General features: G+C 35.7%; 1 protein-coding gene across 1 annotated transcript; it reads right to left on the minus strand.

Annotated features, from left to right (window-relative positions):
* Positions 1–1,424: 1,424 nt before the first annotated feature.
* LOC110840240 (mitochondrial intermediate peptidase) lies at positions 1,425–11,919 on the minus strand. Its single transcript, XM_022085170.2, has 11 exons — positions 11,779–11,919; positions 11,593–11,702; positions 11,326–11,478; positions 10,582–10,848; positions 9,375–9,563; positions 8,911–9,058; positions 7,796–8,006; positions 6,689–6,816; positions 5,780–6,001; positions 4,930–5,163; positions 1,425–4,409 (listed from the first exon to the last, which is right to left on the minus strand). The coding sequence occupies exons 1-11, from the start codon at positions 11,917–11,919 to the stop codon at positions 4,116–4,118; spliced, it is 2,097 nt and encodes a 698-aa protein (XP_021940862.1). The 3' UTR covers positions 1,425–4,115.
* Between the last annotated feature and the right edge of the window lie 82 nt (positions 11,920–12,001).

The following is a 12,001-nucleotide window of genomic DNA, read 5'->3' on the forward strand; positions in this document are numbered from 1 at the left end:
TGAGAATACCATCTGAGGAATTGGAAGGTCATCCATTACATATGTTTGGCAGATTCATAAAATCATGGTACATACTTTGGTTTCAGATTCTGAATTATCATTTTTCTGTGACATTTTTAATTTTCACTATTCACTGTTAAGTTCCCTGCTTTGCAGTTTTGTATCAGTACAGTGATGGTTTGTCAGTAGAGATGCTAACAATTTTATGAGGTACGGTACATTACAGTTGCACAATCACATTTTTTGTTGTGTTATAGCAGCTAATTTATCACACTTACAATTCAGTAGTTCATTGCTCTAAAAAGGAATTGGTATTACTACTTGAACAACAATATTGGCAGTACAGTAAATAACAGCCACTGTAAAAGAACTTCTACTGTACCTTATTATGCATTCTTTGCAAGAAGTACATCAACTAGGATGATCATATTTGTCTCTGTCTGTTTTTTTTAATCTCTCAAACTAATTGACTGCATGGAGCAGAGTCCTTGACAAGATGATAGTATACTCAACCAGCCAATTTCTTGATCTATCATGGAGCCCAAAGTTCATTACCATGTTCACAAATGATCTGCCACCAGACTCTATCCAGTCATTTAACTCCATATCCATATATGTTTGCAAATTCCATCTCAGTCCCAGTTCTCATGCCCATTTTCAGTCATTGCAAAGAATATGTCCAAATCCCTTAGTAACATGCTGGTGTTTTACAGTTCAGAATTGTTGGCCATGTGCCCAACCCTGAAGCTGTAGGACCATTTCTTGTCCCCTGTCTGCAACTACTTATTGAATTTATTTGCAGCTACCCTCCATATCTGGAGACTTCTCTTCCCTTTATAACCTTAGGATGCACCATCGCACCATGCCTTGGTGGCAAGTGACAAAGTTAAAATGGTCATCAATGAAACTACTCAGTGGATTTTGTTTGTAAGTGGTGTTAAGTGTTTTCTGTAAAAGTTATTGTTTGAATTTTGTTTTGTTCCTCAATCCATTGAAGTCCAATGCCGAGCTATACTCCTGAGCAGTCATATGTCCATAGAGCTACAGCATGACCAGAGGTCATGTACCCTTGTTTTATCTGCTTTGATCTGGCCTTGTAATTGAATACTTCAGGCCCATCAGCAAGCTATTTAACCCTTTAAAGCAATATGATAACCATATACACCAACAGCTTTAAAAGTCAGTAATTCTCTATTTTGTATTTGCGGTTTTTGTATTTCGGTAAACGGAATGGTGAAGTGTTGTGTTTCCTTTGTGGTACAGACTAAATTCTTAAATATTATTTAGATGAACTTTGCCTTTAAAGGGTTGAAGGAGGATGTTTCCATTGGGTTAATCAGTGCAGTACAACCCTGCTCTTGACACTCAAATCTGATTATCCTTTTGTGATAGACTTACAGTACGTGATAAAATATGGAGATCAATAAGAGTTACAATTATTTATTGTCATATATATTTATGAAACACAAGGAAAATTAATGTGTCAGTACAGGATCAAGTTTGTGGTGTTTGTTGACTTCACAGTAATGGATTTGTATGTGCAGTAAATGAACATCAAGGTCAGTGACGTGTGCAAAATAGCATGGTATGCATTTGGAGAATAATGTGTTTCATCGCATAATTTATGCACTCATTTTTTGATGTAAAATTAAGGATAAAATATTCATATATTTCATACCTTCCATTGTCTCATGTGGCAAATATCTACAAAAAAGTTTTTATCAACAATTCTACAAGGGTAGTAGCATGAAGAGCAAGAAAAAATGTATAGTGTGGTTCTTTGTCATGCGTACACATCATGTGATTTGTGGTGTCACTTTGCAACCTGTGAGCCTGGGTTAGTCAGTTACAGTGAAGAAACAGTGGCATAATGTAGAGATTGTGCATTTGATGACTTATCTTTTTTACTTTTTTTGAGAACTTATTTTTACAGTGCAGTGAAAATGTGTTGCAGAATTTAATGAAATGTAGTAAATACATGAATTTAAATGAAGTAATTTCTGGAAAGAACTTAATGAAGCCTGATTTCCTTTAAATGCTTCAGTTTGTAGAGTGAGGCCAGCAAATAATTGAAATGAATAATTCTACATTTTCATTTCTCTATATAAGTTCCATTTTAAAAGAATTATCATGTTGTTAAATTTGCCTGTTATAACCTAAAAAGTTTCATGCTGTTACCATATTTGTTAATTGTTGATACATGAACGTTTAATACAGAGTTTGTAGGTAATTTATGATGTCACCATTTAAAATTTTATATGCCTGGCTCCATTGGTGGTTGTCATCTATGTCGGACTGAAAGCTACACGTAAATCTTATGCAGCCACCAAGCTGTTCTACATCCCACAAAAACCTGTTTTAGGAAAAGTTAAAAGTGACTTGTGGCATGGTCTGTAGTGGCATGCAGTTCATCCAAGTATTGTGAAAATCTGTCAGCTGAATAAATAATTACTTGGAGGAACAGAAGTGAACATGATATTATGAACCTATGAAAAAAGGAAAGTGGGATAAAAAGTAAGCTGCTTTTACCAGTTAACTCTGTACAGGACCTAACATGTTTTTCTAGAAAAAATGTTTCATTTTATGGTTAGGTCAAGCAGTCATTATTTTTATTTTGGATATATTCCATAAATCACACCTGAGTTTTTGATCATGATATTAAATAAAATGTGTTAATTATGCGATGAAAATGCTGTCCATTATTTATGTATGCTTGGAGTATGCCTATCCACTATTTTTTTAAGTGGATGGGCTTTTGAACTGTATATTAGCATAAGTTGATTGTTCTTGCTAATTACTATGTAGGCATCCCAAAGAGTGACAGCTCTACATCACTATGAGAAAGATGTATGCAGAACCATGTTTGAATTTTATGACAGGTGAATTTCCAAGAGTAAGAAAACATGAGTAAAATTTTTACATACAGGCTCATTTTCTTCCATTTAAAGGTTACTGAAATGTTTATGCTCAAAGTCCATAAATTCATCATGGAGCAAGGCAACATTATTTTAGCAAGTAAAATTTCTGTGAAGTGTACAACATTAGGGTGTATGTTGATACATGCCAGTGTTTTTACCTAGACAAACCTTGGGTAAACCAGAACCATACAGTAAAAGAAATACAGCAGGATTCCACCAGACATGTTTGTGTATGAAAATGAATTAGATTTATTATAATGGTATGTCATGCAAGATCATCACATACAAGGTTCCTACCTGAGAGACAGTGGATGTTTAGATAAAAATCAGCATGCGATTACTGTTAAATTACCACGGACATGTTCAAGGACAGAAGGGGATTGTGCAATAATCACAGATAATGCAAGATACTATTCAGTTACCACAAATAAAACATTGAATACTTCCAGCAGGAAACAAAAAATAAAGAACTGGTTGTAAATGAAAGGAATTGTATTTTGAGAAACAAAACCTGAGCTTTTAGAGAGATGTTCCCTTTCAGAAACATGGACACAGTATATGGATCTGATTAATTTTCTAGTGAAAGGGGCATCATACTATATGTCTTCCACCCTTTCATTGCCAGTGCAACACAATGATACTTGGGTAGGCTGAAGTGAAATGTGAAGTGGAAAAGAAAAATGAAACATTCACAATGGTAGAATTGGAGAAGCTGGTGAATGAAGAGCATCAATAGGGTGGCATGATTTCTGCATAACAGATGCAAAAAATCTGTAATAGGAGGATTACTCAAAACAAATCAAACACGAAGAAAGTAGCGATGATGATGATGATGATACTGGTACTGGCAATGACAGCAAACCATTAGTTGATCCTCTGGAGTAGAAAAGAACATATGTCATGCCATATTTTTAGGCAAATTGAGCAGTGGAAGTGCTCTGCATTCCTGTTACACAACTATGGAAACCTCGAACATAATAAAGCCAGAGGCTTCAGTTCCCCCGTCTATGCTACTAACCTTGATTTCACCATATGAGATTTTAATTATGAAATATTTACATTATATACAAAGTACACAATTATAGTTAATACTTAAAAGATTAAGTACATACTAAAGAACATTCACCAGCATTTCATTTTGTATATCATAATGATTTCTAGACCTGCAGTTCTTATACTATTTCATGCCACTAAACATTATTGCCAAATTCTATTAATATGTTCATTTGTAATGTCGATTTCATTTATTAAGCTATTTGCAAGATTGGCAGGAGTGACCTCTCTTCCCAGGAAGTCGGCTACAAGTTCACGTGCTGGTTTGCCTCCACCGTGCGCCAAGCATTCCTGACGATATTGTTCTCCAGAAGATGAGTTCAGAGGATCAGCTTCAAAGTACATTTGCCATATCCATGCTGCCACAGCACGTGACAAAAGGTATGAATAGTATTTAGCTCCATACCCAACCAAATGTGAGAACCGTAACTGCCATGCCTGTAACAGGAATACAGTAGATAACTAAATCCATGGAAGTTTTCAATGTTTTGTCCTTCTGTTTTTTTCTCTATAAATCTAAACATTAACATATATAAAACTATAATTTTACCTCTGGTTTTATATTCATGGAAGATGTGGTCTCTCTCACTATGAGGTAGAAACATACATTAAAGGTGAAGACTGCTGTCGGTAAACTTCTACCAGACTACACGGCGCAACAAGCCATAAGACAGCAATCTTCAGACTCACCGCCAAGAAAACCTCAATCCTACATTAAAGGTGTTTTAGAATGAAGTGCAGTAAATGTATTTGGACCTATCATGAGAATGGGCTACATTACAAAATAAGCAGCTCAACAATTTGTACTGTTCCTCTAACATTTATTTATTTGTAGTTTCTTCAATCAGGTGATAGGATGATTATGATTAATGGTATGGAAGGAAGCAGTCATGGTCTAATGTAAGATGCTTTTCTAGCATAGCAAATACAGTAACAAAATTATAAGGTACAGACTTACTGTGTTTGGAACGTATGGTATGCCATAGTACTGCTTCTGTAGTTGAGCCAACACATCAGTTGTGGATCCTTCCATAGGATGTGAGCCATGATACTGTTGGTCAAGAGCAGAATAGAAAACTTGCACTTGCATGTCTGATGCAGCAAATAAATGTTTGGATGCACACAGGCGCATCAACATGTCTTCTGGCATGCACTGCTGTGTCTCATAGTGCCTGGCAAATGTGCGTACCACCTGAAAAATGCAGATATTCCTTCAAATGCTTGTGTTACCCTAACAGAAGTTAGAAAACTCTACAAGAACTTAAAACCTTGAAGAAAAACTTAATGATTTCAACATGTCTGTCAAACTGAAGGTAAAATGTGTGGAAAACCAATCATAAACTACCATACAAAAGGAAGATGATGACTTGGACCAATTTAGGAAAGTCTACTTAATGAAGTTTGCCAAACTGGGCCACACTTAATCACCCAAGTTTGTGATGGCATATAATGATAATGGCCACAATGGTTGTGAAGGTGACAAATGCGCGAATTTAATCCATTGTCACATCTGACACAGTAAAATTAAATGTCCCCATACAGCATTTAGTATACTAAAATATGGTATATAAAGGTCATTTAAAAATATAAGAAAGAAATTAAAGAAAAAGATACCTGGTCTGATAAGATATAATACATTTTATTAGTGTGGAGGAGGATTAAAAACATGCAGTTGCAGAAGAGAGAGAAAAAAATAATATAAAATTCTGAAATATAAACACAGAGAAAGACGACACTTTGAATGACAAATATTCTGTTAAATGTCAGGCCAAATGCTCAGTGATATGATTGAATGTATTTTCACTTACCCTGGGATCAGCAACAAAATATTCCATCAGTACTGATGGCACTTCTGCAAAATCAGTGGTGCACCTGGTCCCTGTAACATGCTGGTAGCGTGTTCGTGCCAACATGGAGTGCATAGCATGCCCCATTTCATGGAACAAATTATCTACCATGCCAGGGGTCAAGAGGCTTGGACTTGACCTGCATGGGGTTGGCAGATTCAGCATCAGAACTACCACAGGGTTCTGGATAGATAAATGGAGACAAACAGTAAAGGACATAAAATATTTAAAACCTAATGGGGGCCTGGATGTATGAGTGTTGGAATTTGTGCCAGATGCCCAGGGTTCAAGATTGGTCAGACTGAATACATGTTTTTCTGCATGCTTTTCCCTTTCCACACCCCTGACATTATAACTTTGTAAAGGCACTATCCTCCATTTGAGGCCCATGTTAGATTACATAGGCCCCCTTCGCTTTGCTCTTGCCTAACCAAAAGGTACCCTTCCTGTATTTCTCATTTTCCTTTTATTCATGTTGCATGTTCCACTGATCTTATCTGTCAGAATTAATCATCTAAATATTAAGTGAACAGTATAACTTGTGATGCTCCTCTCTCTGTAGTTTCTCCATTCTCATGTTATATCTACTGTTGAGGCCCAGATATTCTACCATCAAAGTGAGAGACCACATTGCCACTGCCAGGGTAAAGAGTTGTATGTCCTGAAAGTTCAGGAAATGAAAAAGAGTTTTTTGGAAAATCACAAATCAGGTTTATTGCCTGTTCCATTGAAAACTAGCATGTGGTGTTATCACCCCAGTTTCTTGTGGGTTTAAATTTCAAATGAGATCCACACTGTTTCACTATGCTTTACTATGTTATGAGGAGCAGGCAGTTAAAATATGTGGAGTCATATTCCTACATATGCTACCTGATATGTTCCATCTGGTAGTTCCTTTCCACCACGAATAGTAAAGTGGCAGTCTTGGTTGGGTTTTCCTGGACGTTCATAGAAATCACAGTAAATATGTCCTAGAAGTCCCTCTTTTTCATGAATAACTGCAACAGAACATGCTAGTTACAAATCCAACCAGCAAAAAGTAATATATCATTAAAACAAACTGCAATAACATGGAATGGAAAAGTACTGAACACATTCAATAATTTAATTTTATTAAATTATATAGTTGATACTTACTGGCCAAACATTTATGAAAATCCTCATTTTCAGATTTTAGTGATAAACTTTATATTAAATTTCACTGCAATTGTTTTTAATTAGTGTTATCCACAAAGGCAAGGAGAATATACTCTCACCAGGGGGTTTACCAAATGCAATCAATATTGTTGATTCTAGAAAGGTTCAGTTAAGTCCATTTTATAAATAAATAGTCAGCTCATCACATGGTAGATACATTTAGCTATGCAAATTATAACTGTAATATTTTTTAATTCAGAAAATATTGAATGAGATATACATAAAATTAACGTTAGCACTCAGTTGCCAGATCAGATGTGTCAGTCTAGCAGTAATGCCAACCTGTGTCTGTTACCATATCATAATCATCTTTACCAGTATTATGCCCATAATTAAAATCTTTTTAGAGACCTTACTAAACATTTTGGTTCTTTAGGTTGATATTTTATCCTCTTTTGGAGATTTTATTGGAGCTCGTTCTTTCAGTATGCTCTTTACAGTTACTTCTGTAGTGCTGAATAAAATGTGCTATAGGTGTAATTTGTAATTCTGTAATTTTGTTGTTGTCGGTATTGGACCTGCGGGTTCTGCTACCAGGGAGTTAGTTAGTAATTACCTTTTAATTTTTATCACAATATTTATGGACATTGGATAATTCATAAGCCATGCCTAAGTTTCAAGAGTTGCCAAGCAATTAAAGTGGTATATCTGATTTTGTACTATAAAAACTGATATGCAAACCAGACAGATAAAACTGGAAGGAAGGATTTTTTATATGTGAGATATGTGCTTAAATTTAATCATTCAAAATTTTCTTAAAAGAAACAAAAGTTCTGTTACCTGCAAGTTTGTGAACATCAGGAGCCCAGATTTCTCCAGGTGCCAACTCATCATTGACAAGACTGATATTGTACAAGTTGTTCATGAGGTTGTTGAGACCCTCCATACAAGTTCCAAGTGAGAAATAAGGGGTGAATTCAGAACTGCCAACCTGCAGCCAGTCTCGTTTCACTTTCTGTGTGTAATATGGTGTGTCCCATGGGGCCAAATTCTGCAATAGGAAGAAAGACATTTGTGGACAAACTACAGGGATACACAAAATTAATGGAAGACAAAGTGAAGGGCTAACCATTTCCAACAAAACATATCTATACTATACTCCACTTGTTTAGACACTAGTGACTGTTGCCTGTTGTTTACAGGAATAAGTAATATTAATATTTTAATCCTATGAAGCTGACTGATTCTTGGTTTATTTAGTGACAATATGTCAACTGGGTATGAAATGTTAATATGATGATGGTATTTATTGTATACAAAAGGACATGGAAGAACTTATCATAGAATATACTTTACTTACTATCCTAATATTTATTAGGAGGGACTAAAGAAAATTAAAAGTCTGTGACAGCTACTGTCCCAGCAAGAAATCAGACCAGGGATTTCAAATCTATGAAGTGTGGTGTTGGGGTCTACAATGGAAGTTGCTGGGTAAATTTCACTGTAACCTATAATTCTCATGATACTCAAATCAAACTTCATAATGTATTTTTGGCTCATTGCACAAGAATTTATTATGTACCCTTAGGCATGTGTTATTTGAATTTTTTTTTACATGGTGTATGTTTAATAAAACATAAGGATATATAATGTAGCCCATATTGCTGTATAATATATGTTCTTCTGATTAGCTTTGTCAACAATATAATTTAGACTGGATGCAGAATTGTGGATATATTGCTGACTAGCTCTGCCAACAATAGACTTTTATCTGCTCTAAGTGGTTCAAGTATGTTGAATCACAAAGAATATAATTGGAAATATGTGAACTTAAATTCTGAAGTGCACATTTTTACTGCAGATGATTTTTGATGTTTTGGCTTAACATGGAAGCATGATATTTGACTCCAGTAAGGCCACTGCACTTTCTGAAAATGGAGGATCATTATCCACACCTGTCCATTGGATCCTGGGTTTTCAGCTATCTTCCTCTTTTTCATAATGTCAAAATCAGCTGCTGCCCTCTTATGGAGTTGCTGGGCCATGATCTCGAGGAACTCCTTCACCATTTCAGGAGTCTCTGCTGTGCTTGCCTTCAGAGCCCTGGTTCAGTACATGTGATTGTTGAATTACAAATTTAAGTCTGATTTTACCTCTACTGTCAAGCCTGGAGCTACATGTTGTTTTATAAAAGGCTGAACAACACTTACACAAGAGACTGAAGATAAGCAGAAAGTGTTGAAAGTAAATATATTGTATGGTTATGCCATTTCTCAAAATGTGCACATATCATGTAATAGAAAAGAAGGCTTTATAAGCATCATCAAAATCACATAATGGTCGGCCTAGCAGAACTTGTCTTACAGCTCAATTAGGTCCCTGGAGAAAGGATTGCACTGTGGAATACAGACACACTTGCCTATGGCTGAAAGTAGGAAAGCCACACAGCTGAGCAAGTTCATGGCGAGAACTAAGCATCTCGCTAAGCAAATACTCTTGATGTTTGTCTGGATGCAGGAAGATGCGATATGCTGCCTCACGTGCCATCACATTGGGAGAGTCTGCATACAAACCTGTCACCAGCACTTGGTCACCATCAACTGAAAAACTGTGCAACACCAAATTATGATAATGTTGTGTGTAATTTGCACAATTCACATTTTCCCCAACAGTAGTGCATGTTTAGTGTTTCACTTTGAATATGCTTGGTGTGTTGCTGAATAAGTTAAAAAATTATTTTGTCATCTGCAGCTTCTCTGGTTTAAGAAGTACTGTGTTTATCTTAAGACAGTGCACTAACTACTGAGCTTATGTGGAGCTGTATGAGAAATTCTGAATGTATCAGGAAGGACATGGTCTTTATCAGTTATTGTCATGGAATTTTTTGGCTCAATTTTGGAAAACCATGATAAACCTCTATAAGGATAACTGGACTATTAGCAAGGAAGGAACTTCCTAAATGTAAGTCAAAGGTGCATTATCAGCTTAGCAACCAGTCAGTATCCTTTTTGGGGGGTACAAAATATTGGAATTTGATTAGTACCAGAGCTCATTACATGGAAAGTTCTTAATTAAAGAAGTTTTATTTACAATGTTTACCATATTTTCAGATATATATGGCACAGTTTTTCCTTAAAAAATTGCCCTTTATGTTGATACTAAGGGTTTGTGATATCCAAAAATGTGACAAGTCAGAAAAGGCCAAATATTATTTTCTTTTTACAGCTATGTTATGTATTTCTGAATGTTGTGAAATGTGAGGGTACATATATTAGACAAGAAAAAATGCTGACTTATTAAGTATGTTAATGTGTACTACTGCAGATTACCATGCACTGACACTATGCTTCAGGGATGACTGTTTATATTATAATGTGACTATTATTAAAGTATTGTATATTCAGAAAAATATTAGTTTCTTTAAATGCTTATTTTTTAAAACATGATGTGTATTATACACAATGACTGGAAGTATTTATTAATCATATTTCTTATATGTTCATTATAGAGATGTGTTTGAATGGAACTGTGCAGTTATAAGGCTGAATTACTCTGTGTGGACAGTACATGTAATACCTCTCACTGTGTTCTGAAGTTGAAGAGGATAAAAAAAGAGAACTGCTTACAATTGACGTAAGTTCGGTGGCAGCGAGTCTTTTGGGATGGCACGTGGAGAAACGGCACCTGTTATGAATCTCTGTCCCAATTGTAAGATTGAATCATTGAGTGCCACGACTCGCCTTCTGTCCGTCTCTGGCAGGTGGATACCAGACTGTTCAAAGTCAAATAGGAAGAGTCGTGCAACATGTTGATCCACAGGAGACATAGGAATCTTGTCCCCTGCATCCACACCAGTACGTAATGTGCGGTACAGCTCTTGGTGGGTGTTAAGTCTATATAAGAAAACTATGAGTGAAGGGCAACTGCTAAACCATTTAAAAATATCCCAAAAGAATGATTTTTTACCTGAACCTTCATACAGTACTATGAAATTAACTAGTCCCATGGTAGATGGAAAGACATTCCTCTTTTGCTGCAACTACTGAAGAATATAGTATTGTAAGAGCTTGTCCTAGGTAAATAATTCCAACACTTGAGAGTGGAAGCACATGGTTTGCAAGAACCTTTCTCTTTACATTTTTCCATATTTTTATAAAAAGAATTATCGCTTGGCTCTGGTATTACAGGACAGTTTGCATTACAAACCCAGTCACTGAACTGTGAAAATATTTTCATGCCTGTGATATTCTAATTCAATTAAAATGATGATCTGCCTACATGTTTACCTTGGGCAACCAACAGACTGAAGCTTTTAAATTATTTATACACAGATAATATGTTTTCGGAAATAAAAATTGTTGTTTACATACTTTTCGACAATGCCACTAATGCTGACACAGGCATCCTCTGCAGCCTGGGAATATGCAGCTTGAGGATGTGCAATCCTGACAAACTCGGCTAAATCTGCGACTTTACACAGTGTGTCTGACAACTCATCAAATATTTCTACCAACTTGCGAGTCCTGTAGGATAATATAACATTCAGTATGTTTTGTGCACACACTGACAACCTATAGGGCACAAATTTAAGGCTAATTTAAAATACAAATTATAAATTACATATACAATTATTTTACCTGTTGGGGCTGCACGATTCTGTAACAAGTTTGTCGGTTTCCCATATTGCTCGTTCTTTCATAGCATAAAATCCTTCATGACTTCGCAGTTCGGGAATGCCAAATAATCCCTGAAACATGAGTTATGATAATATACAAACTGATTTTATTGTTAAAATACAATATGTGGAACACAAAAGTACTTACAGCATTATCTTTTATAAGATTTAGATTCAGCTTCCACCCAGGTCTGGTATTGAATGCTGTTGCTAACGGTGACCAAGTACTAACTGGAGCTGTCAGCAACTTTAATTTAATGGCTGTTTGTTTTCTTATTATAGGAATCATGCTTCAGACGTTACATCAATAACAGGCCTATGCGTTTACATCAGGAAACACCTGTCATCGATAATTTGGTAATTCCGAAATA

Source organism: Zootermopsis nevadensis, unplaced genomic scaffold (assembly GCF_977971745.1).
Source record: "Zootermopsis nevadensis isolate Lab colony 2312 unplaced genomic scaffold, Znev_1.0 Znev_ptg000021l, whole genome shotgun sequence".
Lineage (NCBI taxonomy): Eukaryota > Metazoa > Arthropoda > Insecta > Blattodea > Termopsidae > Zootermopsis > Zootermopsis nevadensis.

Bases quoted from the DNA above. Each gene is read 5' to 3' on its own strand.
- LOC110840240 (XM_022085170.2), bottom strand. From the start codon at position 11,919: ATGATTCCTATAATAAGAAAACAAACAGCCATTAAATTAAAGTTGCTG. The intron at 8,007-8,910 runs GTGTGGATAATG...TTCCTATTGCAG, and splicing joins ACCCAGGATCCAATGGACAG to AATTTGGCCCCATGGGACAC. The intron at 6,002-6,688 runs GTAGCATATGTA...TTATCTATCCAG, and splicing joins TACCAGATGGAACATATCAG to AACCCTGTGGTAGTTCTGAT.